Source organism: Loxodonta africana, chromosome X, assembly GCF_030014295.1.
Source record: "Loxodonta africana isolate mLoxAfr1 chromosome X, mLoxAfr1.hap2, whole genome shotgun sequence".
NCBI classification, from domain to species: Eukaryota; Metazoa; Chordata; class Mammalia; order Proboscidea; family Elephantidae; genus Loxodonta; species Loxodonta africana.
In genome coordinates this window covers 58,804,813-58,832,127 of record NC_087369.1, presented here as the reverse complement: position 1 = coordinate 58,832,127, position 27,315 = coordinate 58,804,813, and the positions used below count along the sequence as shown (strand labels likewise).

The window sequence follows — 27,315 nt, the reverse complement described above, 5'->3', positions numbered from 1 at the left end:
GGACATTCTCTTTGATAAGAAAAAATAAATTTTAAAAAGAGGAAAAAAGAGAACAGAAATTTTAAGTCAGTGTATACGAATCAAACGACTCCATGTGTCAGTAGGGATGGCAATAGGCCTGCATTTAAACCACAGAGAAAGACAGCTGGCACTGGTTTCCCTTTTCTTGGAAAGGAAAATAGAGGAAGATTCCATAAATTGCCATGAATATAGCATAAGAAATAAAATAAATATAAGAATACACTCAGTGGTTCAAAAATCTTTACTACATGTTACCTCATCTGTGCTGATGATAAGCTGGGACCAGCTATTCCACTCTGGGCATTTGTCTTTCTCTTCAAAGGTGACATGTGTAGAGTTCCAGCAACAATGTTCACGGTTAAACCAGAATCCGCCTGTGCAGATACCTTCTTTTAAGTCTGTCATCCAATGAGCAGAGATGTCTATCAAGCCAGCTAAGGAACCTGATTTGGAAGAGGGGAAAAGGGCAAAGTTAAATTCAATTTCTGAAACTTTCTTCTTTGGTAATCAGAGTAAGTTTATAGTGAAAACGAGGGAAAAGGAATCAAAATAATGGCAACCTATACTTTCTCTTTCCATCTGCAATATCTTTCTGATTGTCTGTTTGCTTGATTTTCCCTTATTTCTGCATTAAACACTTGTTTGTCATCTGTAGAATTCCCACATAGGAGAAACTTAGAGGAAAGCAAAATTGTCGGATGGGAGCAACGGACTAGGGTATTTGTCTTTAAGCTGAATTTACATGGCAAAGATACTGCTTTGGCTTAGAGTTTATGTATACTGATAAAGACAGCAAAGTCTATTAAACATTAATTAATTTTCACTGTATACATAAGATTGAAAAAATGTGACTTGTCCACATTGAGGAATATTACATTATGTTTATTTGAGATGGCAGAGGGTGGGGGCAAGCCGGTGAAGATTATCAGGAGAAGAGCTCAGTCTTGAAGGATAGCAGGATTTTTCTCCATGGACAAAAGAATTTGAGGAACGGCAGGAAGGCATTCAAGGCTAAGGGAATTAAATATATAAATGCCATTTGAGGAATGGCAGGAAGGCATTCAAGGCTAAGGGAATTAAATATATAAATGCACAAAACTGTGATATGCACATAGTTTAGGGTGAAACCGCAGACAAGAACATTCTGACTTTTCTTTGTGAAGAGGAGCAAACAATTATATGTAGAATGTTCACCAAAGCAAATCATGAGGAAGCGAAGAGTGAACTGGGGACTTATGCACTATGGCTAACAGATGACAGGGTTCAGATTGTTCTTGCATTCAGACACACTGCTTCTATTGTTGCTCTGTAGTACTTAAAAACAAAATACCCTGTATGAATAAGGGGAAAAAATATTCATTGACCACCTAGTGACAATAAATAGTCGAGTATATTACATCTACATTCCAACAGGCTAGAGGTCATGTCATGTGTATGTTTTGGGAGGTGCTAAAAGTGTTAAACACAGGTTATCGACATTCTTGAATAACCTATTCAAATCTAACATTGTTTGAAACCTACTCTCAGTCACTTTAGCCCCCAGGTTATCTCTTCCTTATAATTCTTACCGTACTTACTGCCAGGACTCAAAATATTAACATGATTTTATAGTTTGGCTTATCCTTTAGTTGCTTCACCTGTGCATGTTGCATACCTAACACTGGTATCCTCAATCCTATCTCTTCTCCTTCCTCTTCCAATTGGCTTTCTTCTCTGGTTGTACATTTTATCAAGTTTCCCTTACCCTAAAGAATAAAATGCTCTCCCTTATCCTTGTTGTCACTTCAAGTTTTTGTCCCTTTTCTCTTTCCAATGACTACCAAACATCTCCAAAACTTCTACATTGGTTGCCTCCCCTTAATATCTGGCTCCTAACATTCACCTGAGATTGTTCTTCAAGATCATTGCTATCTTCCTAACTGCTAAACTGTATAACCTTTTCTCAGTCATTTTCCTCTTCTTCAAGTCCTCTGCAATATTTAGCATTACAGACTATCCAGTGTGTTATTAACCAACACCAAACCTGTCTAAGCCATGTTCTCTCTCCTGTGAGAGCCACAAAGGGCAGAGTTAACACCCTTGACCAGGAGTTGGCACACTATGGCTGGAGTTCCAAATCCTGCCCACTGCCTATGTTATAAATAAAGTTTTATTCAATCACAGCCACACTTACATACCAATTGTTTATGGTTGCTTTTGTGCTACATCAGCAGAGTTAAATAGGTGCTACAGAGACCATTTGGCCCACAAATATGTACTGCCTGGTTCTATATAGGAAAAGTTTGTGGACCCCTGCCCTAGACAATCTTTAAAAACCCAGCTATGGATGAGCCATTCCTCATTTGCTACAATCATTTTTGTACCCCATGACTCATGAATCATTACCTCTGAGTGACAGCAGCAGGAGCAACATTAATACTGGGCACTGTGCTAAGTGCTATGTGTGCTGTATCTCATTTAATCCTCACAACAAACTTGTAATATAGGTAGTCTTATTATCCCTGTTTTACAGATCAGTAGACTAAAGCTTCCAGAGGTTAAGAAACTTGTCAAAAGCCACAAAATAAACAAATTTCAGAGCTGGAAGACAAATCTAGAGCCTATGCTGTTAACTGCCATTTTATGCCATCGATCTCCAGGTTCCTACCTAACTACTATTTTAGCTCAATATTCCAGATCTTCCTAGGCCTTATCTTTTAATGTCATAAGGACACAACTCTTAGCATCTCTGCCTGGTATCTTGGCTCTCGGTTTCCACCATGGTAGAGGAAGCCTGTTGGAAACTTGTTTTAAAACTGTATTTGTATAGCAAGTATACTATTTTTAGTTAAACTGTATATTATTTGGGGTGGCTTGGGAGGTTGATGGAGATTACAGGAAAAGGTAGTACCATCTCACCCCTAAAAAAAAAAATTTTTTAAGCCACTATGAAATACTGAGATCATCAACTCCCTAAGGGTATGAGTCATACCTTACATGCCTTTCTGTACCAACTAATGAGAGAAAGAAGTTAAAGAAATATTAGAAAAAATTTCTCAGGAAGTCCTCTTCAACAACTTCTCTCCTAAATCTCATGCAATGTGTGTTAAAATCAACTGATTGTCCCTAACAGATGGGCTCTTCCTCAAAGCAAGCACTAAAATGCAATGAGAACACTTTAAGATGGATACAAGATTTTATAGCTTATAAAATGTTTTTAAATACATCTCCTCACTTAACCCTCATATATTTAAGGTAGGTGAGTCAAGCATTAGACCCCCTTTACAGACAGGGAAACTGAGCTTCCAAAAGGTTCACTTCAGATAGGAAAATAGCAAAACACAGCACTCAACTCAGTTCATGACACTTGGGAGGGGGGAGGAGTAGGGCACACCATAATTTTAGATTTGGTTTACCATACCTGATAAAAGACCAATAAGTAGCATCAATAACCAGCCAGAAAAAGCATCACTCACACTGTGAATTAAGGCCCATGTTGACTCTTTGCTTTTATTGGTAATCTAGGGAGAAATGAGAAAACACTGATACACTTTACACACACACTTCCTTTTTCATCTCAAAATTGCTCAATAAAGAAACACAAAGACAAATTACCTCGGAATGGAGACCAATTTGGAGTTACTTCTTCAATCTTTTGCTCAACCAGTTTAATGAAGAACTTTGAGGTTTACTGAATCTTCTATACTGTAATAGTTGTTGTTGGGTGCCTGGGAGTCATTTCCAACTCATAGCGACCCCTTGTGACAGAGTAGAACTGCCCCATAGGGTTTTCTAGGCCATAATCTTTACAGGAGCAGATTGTAAGGTCTTTCTCCCATAGAGCCACTAGGTGGGTTTGAAAAGCCAACCTTTCCTTAGCAGCAGAATGCTTAACCTTTGAGTTACCAGGGCTTCCCAATTGAGCTGCTAATTTCTTAAAGCACCAACCTGTTTTGTTTATGGCAGTGATCTCTTTCTGCCCAGACATGAGATATTCCAAGGAGAGTGTCTTGACTCACGGCAAATATTTTGCTTGTTTTCCAAAGAATAAACAAATACAGGCTAATTTCAGTGGTGAAAGTACACTTTGTGTTTTACTACCTAGAGCTGTGCTTCTGCTTTTAAAAAAAAAAAATTTTTTGTGTGCTTTTTTTTTTTTTTTAGGTCGGGCAAATTCCAAGTCTTGACTCCCACAAACCCCTAATGGTATGTTTACCATAGGCACTAAGTGATATCAAGGATGCATTTCTTTAATTTTCAAAAACCTGCTGGGGTTATCTGAGGTTATCAAAAGGTGCAGAAAGTTTTACCTTTTGAGTCTTAGCCTTGTCAATGTAACCCCTTAAGTGCCCAAACCTTAAAACCAAGCAATCTGACAACTTTGCTATTGGTACTTCCCCTTTCTTTGTATCTCAATTTCCTATCCTTAAAACTGTGTCTTAGCTCACCCCTCTTCATGTATAACAATATCACACTCATACACACACACACACACAAAACCCCTGAAATCCACTGCTCACGAGACTAGCTTGGCTATAAAAGGAGGAAATCAAAAACTCAGGAGAGAATATGGGGTCAGCTTAAAAAACAAATTTTAATGGAACCCTCATCTATTGCTGGTGGGAATGTAAAATCGTGCAGCCACTGTGGAAACCAGTTTGACGGTTCCTCAAAAAGTTGAACATAGAACTACCTTATGACCTAGCAATCCCAATCTGAAGAAACTCCTCACTGGCCGACCACCTACTGAATCAGAATCTCCATGATGGGGCTGATAACCTACCTTTTCAATAAGCTCTCCACGTGACCCTTACACAAACTATAATTTGTGACTGATTTAAATGATACACAGTACCAAGTTAAAGGCAAAAGAACTTTGCAGAGTGCTTTTAGAAGTTTTCAAAGTATTCTTAAAAAAAGAGAGAAAATTATTTTTCCAAATTCAAAAGAATCTGTGCCACAGCAATAAGCACCATTTTTTTATCACAAGGAACCCTGGTGGTATAGTGGTTAAGCACTCAGTTGTTAACCAAAAGGTCAGCAGTTGGAACCCATCAGCCACTCCAAGTGAGAAAGATGTGGCCATCTGCTTCCATAAAGATTACAGCCTTGGAAACCCTCTGGGGCAGTCAGAATTGACTCAACTGCAATACATGGATGAAAGGATTACTTATCACAGATTCCCTAGGTGGTGTAAACTATTAACATGCTTAGCTGCTAACCGCAAGGTTGGATGTTAGAGCCCACCCAGAAGAACCTTGGAAGAAAGACCTGGTGATCTACTTCTGAAAAATCAGCCACTGAAAACCCTATGGAGCACAGCTCTACTCTAACTCACATGGGGTCGCCATGAGTTGGGATCAGCTCAAGTGAAACTGGTTTTATTACCTATCACATTAAATTAATGTCCTTAATTCAAATTTGATTGGTCTAGTAGTTTTGCTTGAGTTTAACGTATAAATTTGCTTTGGTTTTATGGGTGTACAAAAGCTATAAGGAATTTATCCTGTATGCTTCAGTAAACATTAAAAAAAAAAAAAAAGCAACAGTTGTAGTTGAGTCAGTTCCAACTCATGGAGACCCCATGTGTGTCAGAAAACAACTATCCGTAGCGTTTTCAATGGCTGTGATCTTTCCGAAGTAGACTACTAGTTGTTTCTTCTAAGTGCCTCTAGGTGGATTTGAACTGCCAATCTTTTGGTCAGTAGCCAAGTACTTAGCTATTTGTACCACTCAGGGACTCCCAGTAAACATTAGGACTCTGAACATTTCTTCTTGTATTCCTTTAGAGAAGCCCATTTACTTTTCTTAGTTTCAAACATCTTGCTTCAAAGGAAAACCATAAAAGGTGGCTGAGATGGGGGTAGGAAGATTTTAAAATTTATTTTGATCCCTCCCAAGTTTGTTTTCACCTATCTGCATAGGCATTTATACCCATTTCAGAGCTACAAGGATCCTTTTCAACCACTTACTATAGGAAGGTAAATCATTATTAAATTTTTTAAAGAAATCTTAAAATAAAAACCATATACAAAACCCTTTAAAAATAAAAATAAATTAAAAAAATAAAACCCTACATTGCCAGTAAAAACCAGATTCAGCACATCCAGGGCTGAAGAAAGAAAAAATATATATATTGTCAACTGGTGTTTCTTAACACTCATGTACCATATTTCATCTTACCTCTCGATGCCTATCCCGATCTCGGGACTTCTCTCTCACCCAGTCGATTGTATTGAAATCGTCATAGGTCCCCACACCAGGGACTGGCTCCTCCAAAAAGTCCATCATCCTATTTGCAGAAACTATTCCTGCATCATTGTATGACTTGTTCTCTGCATTGAACAGGAGGAAACAGACATTAGTACTTCAGACACTCTAACATTCTTAATACCCCTCCTTTCTAAGCACTGAAAGGTGAGCCTATCAGATGACTACAGTCAGGGTGCACTGATAAAGCAATATAATCACCTGGTGGGAACATCCATCACTTTCAGAGTTTTCTGTATCTAGGCACAAAATGATTAGTGTCTTAAGACAGTGTAAATAGAAAGGAACAGATGAGAATGAGAGTAAAAAGGGAGAAGTGACAGGAGTTGCTGTGCAAAACAGAAGACAGGAGCTTGGATCAGGGTTAAGTATTTCAGTTTCTGTTATGGAAGGAAAACAAAAGGTCAAAGTTTTTCGGAGACATATCACATCAGAAACCATTTTACATTTATAAGGCAGTAATTCAATCCCATGAGGCAACTTTCACTAGACGGGCGACTTCAAAGAAAGCATTCCATCTCTTCAAGAGTTAAGCTGGTTAGAATGCACAAATTTCCCTTCAATAGGTGTAAAACTTTGATTGATCCCTGATCTAATGGGCCTGGAGAAACTCTTGAGTATGCCAGAGAAGTCTAAGATTTACAACATGAGATTTAAAGAAAAGTACACGCTCAGTGATGAAATGTCCCTCCTTGATCTTTCAACTGGAAGAAACATTTCATTCTGCCAGTGGTCATAGCCCTTCATCTGCGTGGCTTTTAGCACTTCTATTATACAATTACTTATAATCCTTATCTTACTTTCTAGACTATAAGCTCTTTGAAGGCAAACCCTTAATCTGATCATCATTGCCTTTTCCACAGTGCTTAGCACATTACTAAGACTCAATAAGTATCTGCTGAACCAAAATTTGCTTGGTGCATGATGAAAAGTCGGTGGTTCGAAACCACCAGCGAAAGATGTGGTAGTCTGCTTCCATAGAGATTTACAGCCTTGGAAACCCTATGGGGTCACTATGAGTTGGAATCAACTCGATGGCAGTGGGGTTTGGTTTTTGGTTTGGGAATCAGGGAGAGGTATCCAAACTCAGAAGCTATACTCACACAAGGTTAGTACTGCTTAACAAACTTGCTCAAAATATTTCTGCAACAGTGTCTGATGGAGCAATATTTTGCTATCAAACACAAAATATATTGAGGAGTTTATGCAAATACACACTGGGAAAAAATGCAGAGTATTGCCATCATTCAATTCAACCAGCCAAAGCTCACATTTGTAGCACCAACCTTGGCAGAGACAAGACTTCATCCAGACTGTTTGGTAATGAATTCCTCTTCAGAGAAGGCCAAAGTGGGCCTGGACCGACCCTCCCTCCCCCCCTCCCATCTGCATCCTTATCTTCAACTCTAGACACTAACAGACAACTTCTGTGCTCTCATAGGGTAAGTATGAATTCCACCCCAAGCTGTACCTGATTTACAAAGTGTAAATTTTCTTAATACCTAATCCAGCATAGCAACACACACATTTGAAACAGAAAGCTCTGCATAATCCAAATCCTATTGGGGGTGGGGGTAGGGTGTGCAGTGGAGGAGGTGAAAAAGTTAATCTTAAAACCCCAAACCAAAGTTCCTTCCATATCTTCAGGCATACCTGGCTATAAAATGGTTGGCTGCTGAATCACCAACCCAGTATATCTTATCATGTCAGTTTCATGCTGATAAAGATTAATGCTGGTGTGTTGTGGAGAGCTTGGAGGAAAAAAGCCAGATAGGAAATGAGGGCCAAAAGAGAATAAAGTACAGGAGGGGAAAAAGCAAAATGTTTCAATCCTCAAGTCAAATGCTGACATGAACACAAGATTCCAGACAACCAGAAATTTACTTTTAAAAGCAAGTTAATGCTTCAATTGAATTTGTTCTGGTTTAAGATTTCTCCTTGAGAGAGAGAAAAGGATTTCCTGAAACTGATTTTAAAAAGCATCAGATAGCTATTTAACGCTACACAATGTATCAAATGAGTCCCCCTAGCTGTAATGATACTAAGACAAAAACAAAATGAAGATCTGCAACAGCTTCCTAACAGGAAAGAAAAAATCCTATTACATCACTAGGTAACATGAGCACTGCATCATTCTTCTTTGTAGTTAGTCTACTGTTAGAAACATAAATTGCCAACCAGCTCTAAAAGAGCAAGCACTGATTAGAATCCTATAGCATACTACTTAGTGATTATCCAGATCCCTTTCTCCCTGGGGTCATGATTCCTTCCTTGGTACGGCTGAAGTCTGCTTACCTTCAGTCACAGCTTTCTTTTTTTCTGCCTCAGGGAAGAAATAACCTTGGCAGCCGGCATTTGGTTGCTTAGGTTGAGGAGTTTTTAAAGAAGGAGACCTGGTATGAACTGCTTTAGAAGGGCACTTGCTGCCTTCTCTGCCTTTCACAGGAACAAATGCCACCTAAAGAACCACCGGTGTTCCCCCGGCAGTCAGAATGTGATGTCACTGTTGGAGTCACATGACCAGACCCTTGGACCAGCCTTGGAAAAAGGAAGATTTTTAACTGAGCACAGAAGCCTTAAAGATGTAGTCTCATCTAAACAAATGCCATCAAACTGGGGACAGTCTGGTCTGTTCAGAGAACTGGGGTCCAGACTAGTCTTCAGATGTATTTAGCAGAAAGTCCAAGAAAGCAAAGTAGAAAGATCCAAAAGCATCTATAGTTATAGAGATCCTAAGTAAAAAGGGAGAGTAGCAAATATAAAAAAAAAGGCTCTTTAAAAAATGTACTGGATAGCAAAACTTAGATAAAATTTCACAAACAAAAATGCTGAGTAAAAGAAGCCAGATACAAAAGAATACGTCACGTAAATTAAAAAATAAACCAAACCAAACCAAACCCACTGCCGTCAAGTCGATTCCAACTCATAGCGACCCTACAGGACAGAGTAGAAGTGCACCATAGAGTTTCCAAGGAGCGCCTGGTAGATTTAAACTGCCGACTTCTTGGTTAGCAGCCGTAGCACTTATCCACTACGCCACCAGGGTTTCCAAATTCAAAAATAGGCAAACCTAAATTAGGTTGCTTTAAGATATAAATGAAAGTGATTGCATTACCAAAAAAAAAAAAAGGACAAAAATAAAGATAGTAGTTACCCACAGAAGGTTGTGATCTGGGAAGAGTACATGGGGTGATAGGTGGGGCTTCTGGAATGCTGGTAATTTTTCTTGATCTGGTGGTGGTTACCTGTGTTCACTTCATAATTATTCTCTAAACTGTATACATATGTTTTATGTCTTTCTCTCTATGTACACATTTAAGAAAAAACATGAAAACTGAACAGCATGTGAACTTACTATGGTCAGTTCTTTAATAGCACATAGTAACTTTGAAAGCCCAGCATAGAGTCAAAAATTGAGCTGGTTTTAGTAGTAGTGCTCTACTCAGAAAGCAACATAAAACTTGATACTCATTAATCCAACTTGGGTGAAACTAGCTATTTCAGCTGTAAAAATAAATTTACTACTAAGTTTTAAGGCTTTCCCTCTCCCCATCCTATTCCAAAGGCTATTTTTAAGCAGGTTTTTTTTTAATTAATTAATTGGGTAACAAGGCCAGTCTGGTAAAGAAGAAGAAAACTGCCATCTCCCAACTCCCTAAGTGAATCCACAGGATAAAAAAACCCAGCCACAGTGTGCTCCAATAATCAAACCCTAAATGTAGGGCTTTGAAATGCTGTGATTTCTCTCATCAATTCTTAAAGGCCTAGTGCATCCTGAAATGGTAATATAACAAAAGCCTATGAAATGTGAGCCATTTCATGAAGCCTGTATGCTTATAATCCATAATTATAATATCTCACTCTCTTGGTGAACTAATCCAGCATTAAAAAAAAAAAAAAAAACCACTGCCATCAGTCAATTCAGACTCATAGTGACCCTACAAGGACACAGTAGAACTGCCCCATAGGGTTTCCAAGGAGTGGCTGGTGGATTTGAACTGCTGGCTTTTTAGTTAGCAGCCGAACTCTTAACCACTGTGTTACCAGGACTCCATAAGTGAGGAGAATTAAAATGAACTGGCAACTAATAGTATTAAGTAGCAATGAACTACAATGCTGTAAAAAGCAAAAGCTATATGTGACCCAAGTGTGACTGTCTTAAATGATTAAACTTTTAGGCAAGTGTGTATATTTTACTCAAAGGATAACATTCCCAACCTCATAAAAACCCCTTCGAATTCATTCTTCATTAAATAAGATTTTACCTGTAGTGTCTGAAGACCACTACAGAATTTACTTACAATATCTAAAAAAAAAAAAACTTATTAGATTATTTTACATTTCATCAAATATAGTATTTAGCAGTCAATTTAGCAAACATACTATTTTTTTGGTACTTAAAAAATGTATAGTTTTTTGATATACAGTGGCTAGAACTGCATACATGGTACCAGCTTAATAATTTTTAAGGAAAATTCATGCATTTTTCAAATGTTATATGAGTGCTTCTAGAGGAGGGACTTTTTTTTTATTCCACATCAAGGTACTTCCTTTGAGAAGCAGAGTGCTGATAGCTATGATGCAGTTCTCATGCTAAAATGAGATTTAATTATAATTTTGGTTAAAAAAATGCACTAGTATTCAGAATTCGATACGGTACATATCTTTTACTCTTTTTTTACCCCCCCATTCCTTTTTTTTACTGAATTTGTAATCTCTCACATGTATTAATTATACAGATTGCCAGGTGTAGGTTAATTGATGTAACTGTGAAAACAAGACAAAGAAAGCTTACCAATATTTAATGCTTGCTACATGATGAAAACAGAAATTTGGTGGCATAGTGGTTAACAACTATGGCTGCTAACCAAAAGGTAGGCAGTTCAAATCCACCAGGTGTTCCTTGGAAACCTCATGGGGCAGTTCTACTCTGTCCTATAGGGTTGCTATGAGTCAGAATTGTCTCAATGGCAATAGGTTTGGTTTTTTTTGGGGGGGGGGTTATGATGAAAATAACATAGTTAATACTTGGGGCCAAGAAGTTATCTTTCTGAAATATGCATTTGGCCACATCATTTCCTGATGTCTAAAATGTCAGTGGCTCCTTTGGCAATGGGTATAAAGAGCACATAATAGTCATTGGTTACATATGTGGATCAATAATTTTAAAATATTCATAACTTTTAGAAAAAATAAAATATTTTAAATTTATAATAATAATGATGATAATGACACTGCTACCATTAATAGGTTTCATCAATGAGAGGGGTTTAATTGTTTATACTTTCACCAAAGTATATCTGTCTTGATGACAAATAGCTTCAACTGTTAGTCATATTCCACATCCAGTTGGCTTCTTTTCTTAACATTTTTTTAATTTAATAGAAAGAAAGAGTAAACTCATAAAACTTAGTTGTCAGGAATGACAGCAGAGATTATCTACCCATTCAAGACCAACTAATAAAGTATAAACAATGTAACTAAATACAAAAGCCTTTTCAAAAAACAGTGCATTAAGTGTTAAGCTTCCACTGTATAAACACTCTGTCAAAGAAGACAGCAAAATTAAATAATGAGCCTAAATGTCAAATACAGAGACTTAGATGAGTCTAGGTTTTTGCCTTTATAAGAAAAAAAAAAAAAGTTTCAAATGAGTTTGAAGGCATACCCAAAAAACCAAACCCATTGCCATGGAGTCAATTCCGACTCATAGCAACTCTATAGCGTTTCCAAAGAGCAGCTGGTGGATTCGAACTGCCAGCCTTTTGGTTAGCAGCCATAGCTCTTAACCACTATGCCATCAGGGCAGTGAACCCTAAATTACATATAAAATAATTTAATGCTGTAACAGGAAAATTATTCATGGTAAAGTACAATTAGATTTCAGCTTGAATGATAGAAGGTCCCCCCAAAACGTTAATTCGCATTACCTGAATGCGGGAAGAACACATAGTAAGCTAGTCAGAAAAAAAGTCAATATTGAAACAGTTTTCCCTATAAGTTACACTTAGGTTTAAAGACGTAACAATGGTTCTTTAGAATGACGAGGTATATAAATGAAAAACACTCTTAATTTTTTCCTAAATTTCACGCGATTGTTTAAAACTAGAAAACTCCTTAAAATACAAGAAATTCCAATTTGAGAATAATGTTTATTTCAATCCCTAACCAATATGCCATTAGAAATTTACCTGAGGGGGCAAAACAGTCACTGATTAAGTGAACTAGTTAAACACTGACAAAAAAACGTAAGGGGAGAGAAGTTAGAAACATCACACACAGATCCTGAAGTACTGCTTTAGTAATATCACAAGCCATGTATGAGAACTCCCTTATTGGCAACAGACTAAAGATAAAAAAAAGCACTAAAAGAAATGGGGCAGGGATATCGGTTTGTATCATAGGACTTGACAATAGTCACATTTTAAAAATGCATTTCTGTTTTCACAAAGAAATACTGTTTTTGCAAGGCTGGAACCATATCTACAAAAATGTCAACACTATGCCTAGCACACATCAACAGATAACGCTGTGGTCATTTAAATTTTATCTTCACTCAACAACAAATACTAAAAGCCTATTATATGCCACTTCTTACCTGCACCTCTTATCTTCTTATATTGGTCCATGAATCGTGAACCCTTTCATATTCCATTGTACCTATATGTTTGAAAGTGTATTATAGCTGAAGCCCTAATAATTAGTTAACATGTTTAGGACCTTTCTATCTACGAACTTATGCCCCCATTTTGCTTCTATCTTGCTTTCCCGCTTACCAAACCCAGTGAGTAAAAAACAAATGTTAGCGGAGTAATCCTCCCATCTAAGCTCTGGACAGGATCACCAGATCATATTATGCTTAATATACTATCTTAGTTTGACTTCTGGGAAACCGATTTAGGGGAACTATTCAGTTAGCAGTGCAGTGGTTAAGTGTTTGGCTGCTAACCAAAAGGTCGGCAGTTCAAATCCACCAGACACTCCTTGGAACCCTACGGGGCAGGTGCTACTCTGTTCCATAGGGTCGCTTTTTTTTTTAATTCAGTTAGTACACATTAGTTTAATTCACTTAGTACAGCCATGTTGTAGTTAGCTGCTGTCGAGTTGGCCCCTGATTCATGGTGACTCCATGCACAACAGGATCTGACTGTTGTAATCATAGGGTTTTCATTGGCTGATTTTTGGAAGTAGATTGCCAGGCCTTTTTTCCTAGTGTGTCTTAGTCTGGAGGCTCTGCTGAAACCTGTTCAGCATCAAAGCAACATCCAAGTCTCCACTGACAGGTGGTGGCTGCACTTGAGGTGCATTGGCAGAGAATCAAACTCAACTCTCCTGCAGCCCCCTAGTATGTTGTGTTGTTATTGTTAGGTGCCGACGAGTTGGTTCCGACTCATAACGACCCCATGCACAACAGAATGAAACACTGCCCAGTCCTGCACCATCCTTACAATCGTTATGGTTGAGCCCATTGTTGCAGCCACTGTGTCAGTCCATCTCGTTGAGGGTCTTCCTCTTTTCCACTGACCCTGTACTTTGCCAAGCATGATGTCCTTCTCCAGGGACTCATCCCTCCTGACAACATGTCCAAAGTACGTAAGACGCAGTCTCGCCATCCTTGCTTCTAAGGAGCATTCTGGCTGTACTTCCTCCAAGACAGATTTGTTCGTTCTTATGGCAGTCCTTGGTATATTCAATATTCTTCACCAATACCACAATTCAAAGGCATCAATTCTTCTTTGGTCTTCCTTATTCGTTGTCCAGCTTTCACATGCATATGATGCAATTGAAAATACCATGGCTTGGGTCAGGCGCACACACCTTAGTCTTCAAGGTGACATCTTTGCTCCTCAACACTTTGAAGAGGTCCTTTGCAGTAGATTTGCCCAATGCAACGCGTCTTTTGATTTCTTGACTGCTTTTTCCATTGCTGTTGATTGTGGATCCAAATAAAATGAAATCCTTGACAACTTCAATCTTTTCTCCGTTTATCATGATGTTGCTCATTGGTCCAGTTGTGAGGATTTTTGTTTTCTTTATGTTGCGGTGCAATCCATACTGAAGGCTGTGGTTTTTGATCATCATTAGCAAGTGCTTCAAGTCCTCTACACTTTCAGCAAGGAAGGTTGTGTCATCTGCATAACACAGGTTGTTAATGAGTCTTCCTCCAATCCTGATGCCCCATCCTTCTTTTTTGTTTCTTTGTTTGTTTTGGTTTTTGATATCAGTACTAGGGGGCTGAAGAAGAACCTGCAGCCCCCAGTATAGGTATCAAAAAACAAAACAAACAAACAAAAAAACCAAACCTGTTGCCATGGAGTCAATTCCGACCCTATGTGTTACAGAGTAGACCTATTCTATAGAGGTGTCTTGGCTGTAATCTTTATGGAAGCAGATTGCTACACCTTTCTTCCATGGCACCACTGGTGGGTTCAAACTGCCAACGTTTAGATGCCACCCAGGGACCTAGTACAGCCGTAAACCAAAAAACAAAACAAAAACCTGTTGCCACTGAGTCAATTCTGACTCATAGCGATACTACAGGACAGAGTAGAACTGCCCCATAGGGTTTCCGAGGAGCAGCTGGTAGATTCAAAGTGCTAAACTTTCGGTTAGTAGCTGAGCTCTTTGCAACTGTGCCAGCAGGGCTCTAGTATAGCCATACATGCTGTTAAATATGGAAAATACTTTAGCTGTAGATAAATAATCACTCCTCCCTCAGAACCATCCTTCCCCCTACCCTCCCTCAGAAACTCCTGGACTTCTCCATGATGCAGCAACTGGAATACCAAGATATTCCAGGGCACTGCTCCGCTATGTCTGACATCCAATCTCATTGGTTAGTGCTTGTCTTATGTTATTAAATATTTTGAATATTACACCTACACTCATTTCATTTAGGGATTGACCTGCTCACATCAGGTTAAAACTTGAAGGTGTATAAGAGACAGGAAGGACAATGAAAACTAACCTAACTCTGCTGAGGGTTCGACAATAAAAGGGTAATGCAGGATGTGGGTAATGGAACTTCAAAAACTACAACAAATATATATATTATTGAAGTGAAGTTTGAGAGTTATAAGAAGTATACAAGAAAGTGGGACAGTCGGGGCCAAGATGGCGGAACTGACAGATGCTTCCGGTGAGCCCTCTTACAATGAAGACCAAAAAAACAAGCAAAACGAGTATATTTATGACAAGCTAGGAGCCCTGAACATCAAAGGCAAAGTTAGAAAGCAAACTGAGTGGCAGGGGAAGGAAGAAATGGTTCAGAAGCAGAGAGGAGTTACTGGACCTGAATTGCCGGGAGCCCTTAGGCACCTTTCCTGGGAGCGGCGATGACGGCTGGTACAAGTGTTTGGTCACAGTTTCCTTAGGGAGAAGCAGCTAGCCACACAGCCTACTCACACCTCTGGAACCAGAGAAGAACGGCGCTTTCATCAAAAGCTAAGTATTGTGTATATTTTACTGAGCCCCCTGCTCCCAAGCTGGTTTCAGCAGCTCTTGATTTCCCTGGGGCTGAGATAGGCCCTATTGAACACCTAGAGCCATCCTCCCGGAGTTAGAGAAGGAATAAATCTGCAACTGGGGGAAAAGATAATTTGCCAGCAACACTAACCTGGGGAGCTCAGGAAAGAAGCGGCTCCTGTCCAGGCATAAACGGTCCGTGGACTTTGAGTACCTTTCCCCCTGCATGGACCTGTGTGGGCCTATTTCAGGAGAATAGACCCTTTTTGGCAGACTACAACTGTTTCAGCTGTGCGGTGGACAGGTGGGTGTTTGATGTTTGACGCTGCTTTGCCTATTAAACAGGGTCCTCACCTACCCACATCAGGAGCCTAAGGACTGGTGGCTCCACTCAGGTCACTCAGCCACACGCAACAGTGGTACAAAGATAACTGGTACCTCCCAGTCCCTACAACCAAAAGCTTTCTGTGCCCATGGTACATCTGCAGGGCCCACTCACCTGTATGCTGTAGGGAAGAGGGACGCGCTTTCCTCAGAGACACTTGGGAGACGATTCTCAGCCCCATGCCTTGTTCAGAGAGTGACCCCCTGTAGCAACCAGATACTGGTAACTATACCAATCACCCCTGCCCCGATAAGACTGTAGGACAGAGCCTGTACCACACACTTGATGAGCAGATACCTGGACACCTGAGATGAATCCATACAGAAAAGTGAATGGACTCCTAGACTGATATATGTGATAATACCTCTAGCCATCTCATGACAGGATGTCAGAGCTTCAAAGGTGAAAATAATCAAGCTAGTTCGCTCATGCAAACCATCTGGGCATATCAAAATGAAACAAAGCAAGAAGCTACGACACAGTAAGCAAAGACAGAATAAACTAATACAATAACTTATACATGGCTCAGAAACAACAGACAATATCAAATCACATGAAGAAACAGACCATGATCACTTCAACAAGGCCTCAAAACAAAGAATCAAGGGATCTTTTAGATGAAAGTGCCTTTCTGAATTACCACATGTAGAATACAAAACATTAATATCTTCAAGACATCAGGAAGGGAGTGAGGCAATAAGCAGAGAAAGCCGTGGAACGCACAGATAAAGCAGTTGAAGAAATTAAAAAGGTTATTCAGGAACATAATGAAAAATTTAATAAGCTGGGAAAACCCACAAACAATAATCAGAAATTAAGAAGACTAACAATGAAATTACAGAATGACACAACTCAATAGAAAGTCAGAGGAGCAGAACTAGCCATGTGGAAGGCATAATTTGTGAACATGAAGATAAAGAACTTGGCACCAATATATTTAAAGAAAAATCAGATAAATGAATTTAAAAAAATGAAGAAACCCTATGAATCATGTGGGAATCTATCAAGAGAAATAACCTACCAGTGATTGGAGTACCAGAACAGCAACAGACAACAGAAAATACAGAGAGAACTGCTGAAGGTTTGTTGGCAGAAAACTTCCCCAATTATCGTGAAAGACGAAAAGATATCTATCTAAGATACTAATCGAACTCCACATAACGTAGATTTTAAAAGAAAGTCACCAAAACATATTGCAATCAAACTTGACAAAACCAAAGATAAAGAGAGCCTTTTAAGAGCAGCGAGGGATAAACGAAAAGTCACCTACAAAGAGGAGTCAATAAACATAAGCTCGGACTACTCGGCAGAAACCATGCAGGCAAGAAGGCAATGGGATCACTTACAAAAAGCTTTGAAGGAAAAAAATTCCCAGCCAAGACTCATGTATGCACCAAAACTGTCTCTCAAATATGAAGGTGAAATTAGGACATTTCCAGAGAAACAGAAGTTTAGGGAATTCGTAAAAAGAAAATCAAAAAACTACAAGAAATACTTAACAGAGTTCTTTGGTTAGAAAATCAATAATATCAAGTATCAACCCAAGACTAGAACACTGGACAGTGCAATCAGATGTCAACCCAGACAGGAAAATCACAAAAATAAATCAAGATTAAAAAAATGCTCAAAACACAGAAACAGGGATGTTATTATGTAGAAGAAGACAACATTAAAACAAAAAAGAGGGACTAAGAAATGTAGTCATAGACTTTTCATACAGAGAGGAAGGCAGGCGATACAAAGAAATAAAAGGCTTAAATTTAGAAAAATATGCGTAAATATTAAGGTAACCACAAAGGAGACAAACTATGCTACACATCAAATTAAAATACAGGAAAAAAGTGGAGAGTTAGCAGGAAAAAAATCAACAACAAGAAATAAAAGGAAAAGCCAATACATAAACTACTCGGCACAAAAAAATTAAGTGGGAAAAAGAAACTGTCAACAACACACAGAAAAAGACATCAAAACGACAGCACTAAACTCATACCTATCCATAATTATGCTGAATGTAAATGCACTAAACGCACCAATAAAGCGGCAGAGAATGGCGGAATGGATTAAAAAAACACGATCCGTCTATATGCCTCCTACAAGAGACACACCTTAGACTTAGAGATACAAACTAAAACTCAAAGGATGGAAAAAAATATATCAAGCAAACAACAATCAAAAAGAAGCAGAAGTGGCAATATTAATTTCTGACAAAATAGACTTTAAAGTTAAATCCACCAGAAAGGATAAGGAAGGACACTATGTAAAGATTAAAGGCACAATATACCAGGAGGATATACCCATATTAAATATTTATGCACCAATGACAGGGCTGCAAGATACATAAAACAAACTCTAAAAAGCATTGATAAGTGAAATAGACAGCGCCACAATTATAGTAGGAGATTTCAACATACCACTTTCGGTGAAGGACAGGACACCCAGAAAGCAGCTCTATAAAGACACTAAAGATCTAAATGCCACAGTCAACCAACCTGACCTTATAGACATATACAGAACACTCCACCCAACAGCAGTCTAGTATACTTTCTTTTCTAGTGCACATGGAACATTCTCTAGAATAGACCACATATTAGGGCACAAAGCAAGCCTTAGCAGAATCCAAAACATCGAAATATTACAAAGCAACTTCTCTGACCATAAGGCCATAAAAGTGGAAAGCAATAACAGAAAAAGTGGGGAAGAGAAATCAAACACTTGGAAACTGAACAATACAATGCTCAAAAAAGACTGGATTATAAAACACATTAAGGATGGAATAAAGAAACTCATAGAATCCAATGAGAATGAAAACACTTCCTATCAGAACCTTTGGGACACAGTGAAAGCAATGGTCAGAGGTCAATTTATATCAATAAATGTACACATACAAAAAGAAGAAAGTGCCAAAATCAAAGAATTATCTCTACAGCTTGAACAAAAAGAAAGAGAGCAAAAAAAGAAACCCTCAGGTATCAGAAAAAAGCAAATAATGAAAATGAGAGCAGAATTAAATGAAATAGAAAACATTAAAACAATTGAAAGAATTAACAAAACCAAAAGCTGGTTCTTTGAAAAAATTAACAAAATTGATAAACCACTGGCCAAACTGACAAAAGAAAAACAGGACAGGAAGCAAATAACCCAAATAAGAAATGAGATGGGCGATATTACAACAGACCCAACTGAAAATAAAAGAATCGTATCAGATTACTATGAAAAATTGTACTCTAACAAATTTGAAAACCTAGAAGAAATGGATGAACTCCTAGGAACACACTGTCTACCTAAACCAACACAAACAGAGGTAGAACAACTAAATAGACCCATAACAAAAGAGATTGAAAAGGTAATCAAGAAAACTCCCAACAACAACAAAAAAAGCCCTGGCTCAGAGGGCTTCACTGGAGAGCTCTACCAAACTTTCAAAAAAGAGTTAACACCACTACTACTAAAGGTATTTCAGAGCACAGAAAAGGATGGAATACTACCAAACTCATTCTATGAAGCCACCATATCCCTGATACCAAAACCAAGTAAAGACACCACAAAGAAAATTACATACATATATCCCTCATGAACTTAGATGCAAAAATCCTCAACAAAATTATACCCAATAGAATTCAACAACATATCAAAAAAGTAATGCACCATGACCAAGTGGGATTCATACCAAGTATGCAGGGATGGTTCAACATTAGGAAAACACTTAATGTAAGCCATCATACAAATAAAACAGAACACAAGAATCACATGATTTTATCAATTGATGAAAAGGCATTTGACAAAGTTGAACACTCATTCATGACAAAAATTTTCAGCAAAATAGGTATAGAAGGAAAATTCCTCAACATAATAAAGGACATTTATACAAAGCCAATAGCCAACATCGTCCTAAATGCAGAGAGTCTGAAAGCATTCCCCTTGAGATTGGGAACCAGACAAGGATGCCCTTTATCACCACTCTTATTCAACATTGTGCTGGAGGTCCTAGCCAGAGCAATTAGGCTAGATAAAGAAATAAAGGGCATCCAGATTGGCATGGAAGAAGTAAAAGTATCTCTATTTGCAGATGAGATGATCTTATGCACAGAAAACCCTAAGGAATCCTCAAGAAAACTACTGAAACTAATAGAAGAGTTCAGCAGAGTGTTAGGATACAAGGAAAACATGCAAAAATCAGTTGGATTTCTCTTCACAACGAAAAGGACATCGAAGAAGAAACCACCAAATCAATACCATTTATAGCAGCCCCGAAGAAGATAAAATACTTAGGAATATATCATATCAGAGATGTAAAACACTTTTACAAAGAAAACTACAAAACACTACTGCAAGGAACCAAAAGAGACGTACATAACTGGAAAAACATACCTTGCTCATGGATAGGAAGGCTTAACATTGTAAAAATGTCTCTTCTACCAAAAGCAATCTATAGAGACAATGCAATTCCAATCCAAATTCCAACGACATTTTTTAATGAGATGGAGAAACAAATCACCAACTTCATATGCAAGGGAAAGAGGCCCCAGATAAGTGAAGCATTAACGAAAAAGAAGAACAAAGTGGGAGGCCTCACTCAACCTGATTTTAGAATCTATTATACTGCCACAGTAGTCAAAACAGCCTGATACTGGTACAATAGATACATAGACCAATGGAACAGAATTGAGATTCTAGAAAAAAACATCCACATATGAGCGGTTGATATTTGACAAAGGCCCCAAAACAGTTAAACGGGGAAAAGACAGTCTGCTTAACAAATGGTGCTGGTATAACTGGATATCCATCTGCATAAAAACAAAACAAGACCAATACCTCACTCCATGCACAAAAACTAACACAAAACAGATCGAAGACCAAAATATAAAATCTAAAACAATAAAGATCATGGAAGAAAAAATAGGGACAATGTTAGGATCCCTAATACTTGGCATAAACAGTATACAAAACATTACTAACAATGCAGAAGAGAAACTAGATAACTGAGAGCTCCTAATAATCAAACACCTATGCTCATCCAAAGAGTTCACCAAAAGAGTGAAAGGCTACTTACAGACTGGGAAAAGTTTTAGCTATGACATTTCCAATCGGCGCCAGATCTCTAAAATCTACATGATACTGCAAAAACTCAATTACAAAAAGACAAATAACCCAATTAAAAAATGGGCAAAAGATATGAACAGGCACTTCACTAAAGAAGACATTCAGGTAGCTAACAGATACATGAGGAAATGCTCACGATCATTAGGCATTAGAGAAATGCAAATCAAAACTACAATGAGATTCCATCTCACTCCAATAAGGCTGGCGTTAATCCAAAAAACAAAAATAATAAATGTTGGAGAGGTTGTGGAGAGACTGGAACACTCACACACTGCTGGTGGGAATGTAAAATGGTACAACCGCTTTGGAAATCGATTTAGCACTTCCTCAAAAAGCTAGAAATAGAACTACCATATGATCCAGCAATCCCACTCCTTGGAATGTATCCTAGAGAAATAAGAGCCTTTAAACGAACAGGTATATGCGTACCGACATTCATTACAGCACTGTTTACAACAGCAAAAAGATGGAAGCAACCAAGGTGTCCAACAATGGATGAATGGATAAATTATGGTACATTCACACAATGGAATACTACGCAGCGATAAAGAATGGTGATGAATCTGTGAAACATTTCATAACATGGAGGAATCTGGAAGGCATTATGCTGAGTGAAATTAGTCCGTTGCGAAAGGACAAATGTCGTATAAGACCACTATTATAAGAACTTGAGAAATAGTTTAAACAGAGAAGAAAATATTCTTTGATGGTTATGAGAGGCAGGAGGGAGGAAGGGAGGGAGGGAGAGGGGCATTCACTAACTGATGGTAAATAAGAAATATTTTAGGTGAAGGGAAAGAGAACACACAGTACAGGAGAGGTCAGCACAACTGGACTAAACCAGAAGCAAAGAAGTTTCCTGAATAAACTGAATGTTCTGAAGGCCAACATAGCAGGGGAAGGGTTTGGGGACCATGGTTTTGGGGGACATCTAAGTCAACTGGCATAATAAAATCTATTAAGAAAACATTCTGCATCCCACTTTGGAGAGGGGTGTCTGGGGTCTTAAACGCTAGCTAGCGGCCATCTATGACGAATCAGTTGGTCTCAACCCACCTGGAGCAAAAGAAAATGAAGAACACCAAAGACACAAGGTAATTATGAGCCCAAGAGACAGAAAGGACCACATAAACCAGAGACTACATCAGCCTGAGACCAAAAGAACTAGATGGTGCCTGGCTACAACTGATGACTGCCCTGACAGGGAACACAACAGAGAACCCCTGAGGGAGCCGGAGAGCAGTGGGATGCAGACCCCAAATTCTTGTAAAAAGATCAGACTCAATGGTCTGACTGAGACTAGAAGGACCCCAGTGGTCATGGTCCTAGATCTTCTGTTAGCCCAAGTTAGGAACCATTCCCAAAGCCAACTCTTCAGACAGGGATTGGACTGGAGTATGGGATAGAAAATGATACCGGTGAAGAATGAGTTTCTTGGATCAAGTAGACACATGAGACTATGTTGGCATCTCCTGTCTGGAGGGGAGATGAGAGGGCAGAGGAGGTTAGAAGCTGGCTGAATAGACATGAAAAGGGAGACTGGAGGGAAGGAGTGTGCTGTCTCATTAGGGGGAGAGCAATTAGGAGTATATAGCAAGATATTTTTTTAGCAAGATGTATATAAATTTTTGTATGAGAGACTGACTTGATTTGTAAACTTTCACGTAAAGCACACACAAAAAAAGGTGAGGCATGGCAGAAAGGGACAGGAAGAGCTTTAGAGACAAGCACGAACCTGTTTTGTAACATCACCTTTTGACTCCTTGCTTTCTACTGAGTACAGTTCTTTCCCTACTGGGTTGTAGATATTTGCTTGGTATGTACTTCTTTTATGCCTCCTACTCATAATATCTGCTCTCGAAGTTCCTCACCAACCTACTTTCATTGCCAGTGGAGTCAGCGTGCTAACTGCCAGACTTAGGAAAAAATACAATGAGGATTTTTGGCTTGTATCTGCAGGTTTCCACTTGGCTAGAATGCCACAGAAATCAATATAGAACTGGAAGCAAATGGGCTAGATTTGACAAAGCTGCTGAGGGTTGTCTGTATAAATAAAATAGCCCTCTGCTCCATCACTTGCTCTTCATTCCTTCCTTCTCAAATTTACACGTTAATGAGATTGACAGAAGGATTACAGAATGTAATGAGTAGGGAGGCACTGTCCTAAAATGCACATTAGATACCACAGTGTTGGGAAACCCTTTGGGTAGCACAAACCTGTTTAATAGCTTATAATTATTGTTTAAGAAGCAGCAATTCTCCAGTTTTTCTGTGCTTAGTGTATGTTGGTTTCTCCCTATTAATATCCAAAAGGAAGTTGGGAACAAGTGATTACCAATTATTCTTTGGAGGGGGGGCTTCAAGAGAAGAAATACCAATTAGGAGATTCATTTTAGGCTCATGGGAATAATGTCGTCATGAACAGAAAAGGGAGTAAATATAAATACCTCTAGGAATTGCTCTTAAAGAAATGCACATCAATATATATGCATGTTCCTTATTGCAGCACTATTTGTCATAGTGAAAACACGGGAACAATCTAAGAATCCATTAATAGGGGAATTGTGTAAGGAATGGTGTAGACTGATATGCACTGAAATGGGAAAATGTACCAGGCATATTATGCGGAAAAAAGCAAGTCACAAAATAATAAGTACATTATGTTTTGTTTTGTTTTTAAATGTGTTTCTATCTGTATAATTTAATAGAAAAAGAACTGAGCAGACTCTATTGAATTAATTTTAATAGTCTCTGGGATGGGAAGTGAGGTAGGCTTTCATATTTTATATGCATTTTTTTAATCTTTAATACTGAGGATGTATTTATGTATTACATAAGTGACCTTTAAAATTTTAATATATATATATATATATATATATATATATATATATATATATATAGCTAGAATAGTAGAGATAGGGCATTGCAAAGGGCAGACCTATATTCTAAATGCAGAACTCTGGGATATTCACAGACAAGGCAGGTAATAATTCCTGGTAAACACTAGGAGAAAAGCACTGAGAGGAAGACAGCTTACTAATTTTTTAAATTAAAACCAATGGGAAGAAGGTCTTTGTGATCACACTTATTATCCAGCAGTGAGACCAATCTGGATTCCAATCCTAGCTCCACAACTCATTATTTGTGTGTGTGATCTTGGCTAACCGCCTTAATCTCTATGAGTCTCAGGTTCCCCATCTGCAAAATGTATGATTTTTAAGGTGTCTTCCAACTCTTACACTCAATCTGACTTATGCAATGATTTTTTGTTGGATCACTCACACATTATGCTAAATGACTTCTGAGAGGATCTTAGCTTTGAGGAATTCAAAATAGTATTTTGATTACATAGTTATCTGAGAACACTTTTTCGGCTAAGATCATAAAATGGCAGTGTTGATCCTTAGGGAAAAAAAAAGCTAAGACTCAGCTTATCAGTGAAGGGTAGGAGAACCAAGCAACTCACTGAAACCCAACGTTCCTGGCATATAGTTAACTAGAGCTATACCAATATGGGAAACCCTGGTGGCATAGTGGTTAAGTGCTATGGCTGCTAACCAAAAGGTGCTAATCCACCAGGCGCTCCTTGGAAACTCTATGGGGCAGTTCTACTCTGTCCTACAGGGTCGCTATGAGTCGGAATCGCCTCGAAAGCAATGGGTTTGGTTGTTTTTTTTATACCAATATGGCTACAGTATGTTTGGAATACCTGGTAGCCACAGATCCCAGAAACATTTAGCACACACTTCTGAATCACTATAGTAATCCTTTCACCTATCCCATGACAGAAACTGAAACAAGGTGTGGTTTAAAATAATCCACTTATAAGAAGAGACCAAAATGGTTTCACTAATTGAAAATAAACAGGAAACTTCCTGATTCAGTTCATTTAAGAGTGCAGAAGTCATCACTCCCATCCTCACAACAAGAAAAAACTGGACAAACTGAAAATCAATGACTTTTCTTGAACCCATCAGAGAACTAAGGATGCAGAAGAAAGAGACAGGTTTATACAAAGAGACAGGAAGTTGAGATCTGCTGACCTGGAGTAGGAACCACTGGAGCCACAAACTGGTAGGAACACTTAAATGACAACTTTGATGAACTGCTGAAAGCTGAGTATGGATTAGCAGGAGAGTGGGAAAGTCCTGGGGACTGCAGTCTTATATGGGAACTCCACCAGGTTCTCACAGTGAAGATCCAAGAAAGATCTTCCAGACAAGGGGAGGGGAAGAGTAATTATTGTGAAATAGCCCAGAGCTTTCTCCCTAACAAGGCCTATGCTCCAGGGCAAAATACTTTGCCTGAGCCTTATCCCAGATGGAGGAAGGGCATTCCTCCAACTCTAAACCAAACTGAACTAGTTGCCATCCAGTCAATTTAGACTCCTGGAAGCAGAACAGAACTGCATTCCAGAGAGTTTTCAAGGCTTTTGGAAGCAGACTGCCACGTCTTTCTTCACAGGCACCTCTGGGTGGGCTCAAACCACCAACCTTTTGGTTAGTAGCTGAGCACTTAACAAGTTTCACCACCCAGGGACTGCCACTTCCACTCCAGCCCCCTCTAACCTTCTTGTCCCATCTAAGGGGAAAAAAAGTCAACAGGGTCAGGGCTTCAAGGAAATATACTGGGAATACAGTCAGAGAATACAGAATAGGTCAGAAAGAAGAAAAAGCTATACCACTGGAAAAACACTGTGAAGGTCACAGCTAGAGACACAGGCCCACTAAAAGACGAAGATTTAATCAGAAGATTATTAAATCCTCCTCTCACCCATACCTAACCACCACACCAAAAAAAAAACACCAAAAAGGCCCCAGTAAATTACCACTGCAAGACACAGAATCTCTCTAGTAGCTGTACTTAAAAACAAACAAACCCACTGAAATCAATGACTCATTTCTGACTCATAGCCACCCTACAGAACTATCCCACAGGGTTTCCAAGGAGTGGCTGGTGGATTTAAACTGCTGACCTTTTGATTAGCAGCCAAGCTCTTAACCTCTTTGCCACTAGGGCTCCAGTAGCTGTACTTAGGCAAGTCCAAAATCCAGAGGGAAAACAAAAACAAGGACATTAGAGGAATTTGAATCCTCAGGCACCTATGTTGTTGTTGTTGTTAGGTGCCCTCGAGTGGGTTCCAACTTATAGCCAGCCTATGCACAACAGAACGAAACATTGCCCGGTCCTGCGCCATCCTTAAAATCGTTGTTATCCTTGAGCTCATTGTTGCAGCCACTGTGTCAATCCACCTCGTTGAGGGTCTTCCTCTTTTCCGCTGACCCTGTACTTTGCCAAGCACGATGTCCTTCTCCAGGGACTGATCCCTCCTGACAACAAGTCCAAAGTATGTAAGACGCAGTCTCCCCATCCTTGCTTCTAAGGAGCATTCCGGTTGTGCTTCGTCTAAGACAATTTGTTCGTTCTTTTGGTAGTCCACAGTATATTCAATATTCTTCACCAAAACCACAATTCAAAGGCATCAATTCTTCTTCAGTTTTCCTTATTCATTGTCCAGCTTTCACATGCATATGATGAGATTGAAAATACCATGGCTTGGGCCAGGCGCACGCACCTTAGTCTTCAAGGTGGCATCTTTGCTCCTCAACACTTTAAAGAGGTCCTTTGCAGCAGATTTACCCAATGCAGTGCGTCTTTTGATTTCTTGACTGCTGCTTCCATGGCTGTTAATTGTGGATCCAAGTAAAATGAAATCCTCGACAACTTGAATCTTTTCTCCGTTTATCACGATGTTTATCATGATCCATATTTATGCCTATTCCCAAGAAAGGTGATCCAACCGAATGTGGAAATTATAGAACAATATCATTAAGATCACATGCAAGCAAAATTTTGCTGAAGATCATTCAAAAAATGGCTGCAGCAGTATATCGACAGGGAACTGCCAGAAATTCAGGCCAGTTTCAGAAGAGGACGTGGAACCAGGGACATCACTGCTGATGTCAACCAGGAGGCTGAAAGCAGAGGATACCAGAAGGATGTTTACCTGTGTTTTATTGACTATGCAAAGGCATTCGACTGTGTGGATCATGACAAATTATGGATAACATTGGGAAGACTGGGAATTCAGGAAC

At 38.9% G+C, this 27,315-nt stretch overlaps 1 protein-coding gene across 5 annotated transcripts in view; it reads right to left on the bottom strand.

Annotated features, from left to right (window-relative positions):
- The window catches only part of CLCN5 (chloride voltage-gated channel 5), a 281,331-nt gene that overhangs the window by 33,360 nt on the left and 220,656 nt on the right, over nucleotides 1-27,315 (bottom strand). For 4 of the 5 annotated variants that reach the window (XM_023557854.2, XM_003418028.4, XM_064278288.1 and 1 more), the window contains 3 exons: nucleotides 6,184-6,335; nucleotides 3,422-3,521; nucleotides 277-464 (listed from right to left, as the gene is read on the bottom strand). In XM_023557854.2, the coding sequence (XP_023413622.1) occupies nucleotides 277-464; nucleotides 3,422-3,521; nucleotides 6,184-6,335 (440 nt within the window). Of the gene's footprint in view, nucleotides 1-276; nucleotides 465-3,421; nucleotides 3,522-6,183; nucleotides 6,336-27,315 lie in introns of those variants that run through there. The other variant, XM_064278289.1, reaches the window with a different exon arrangement.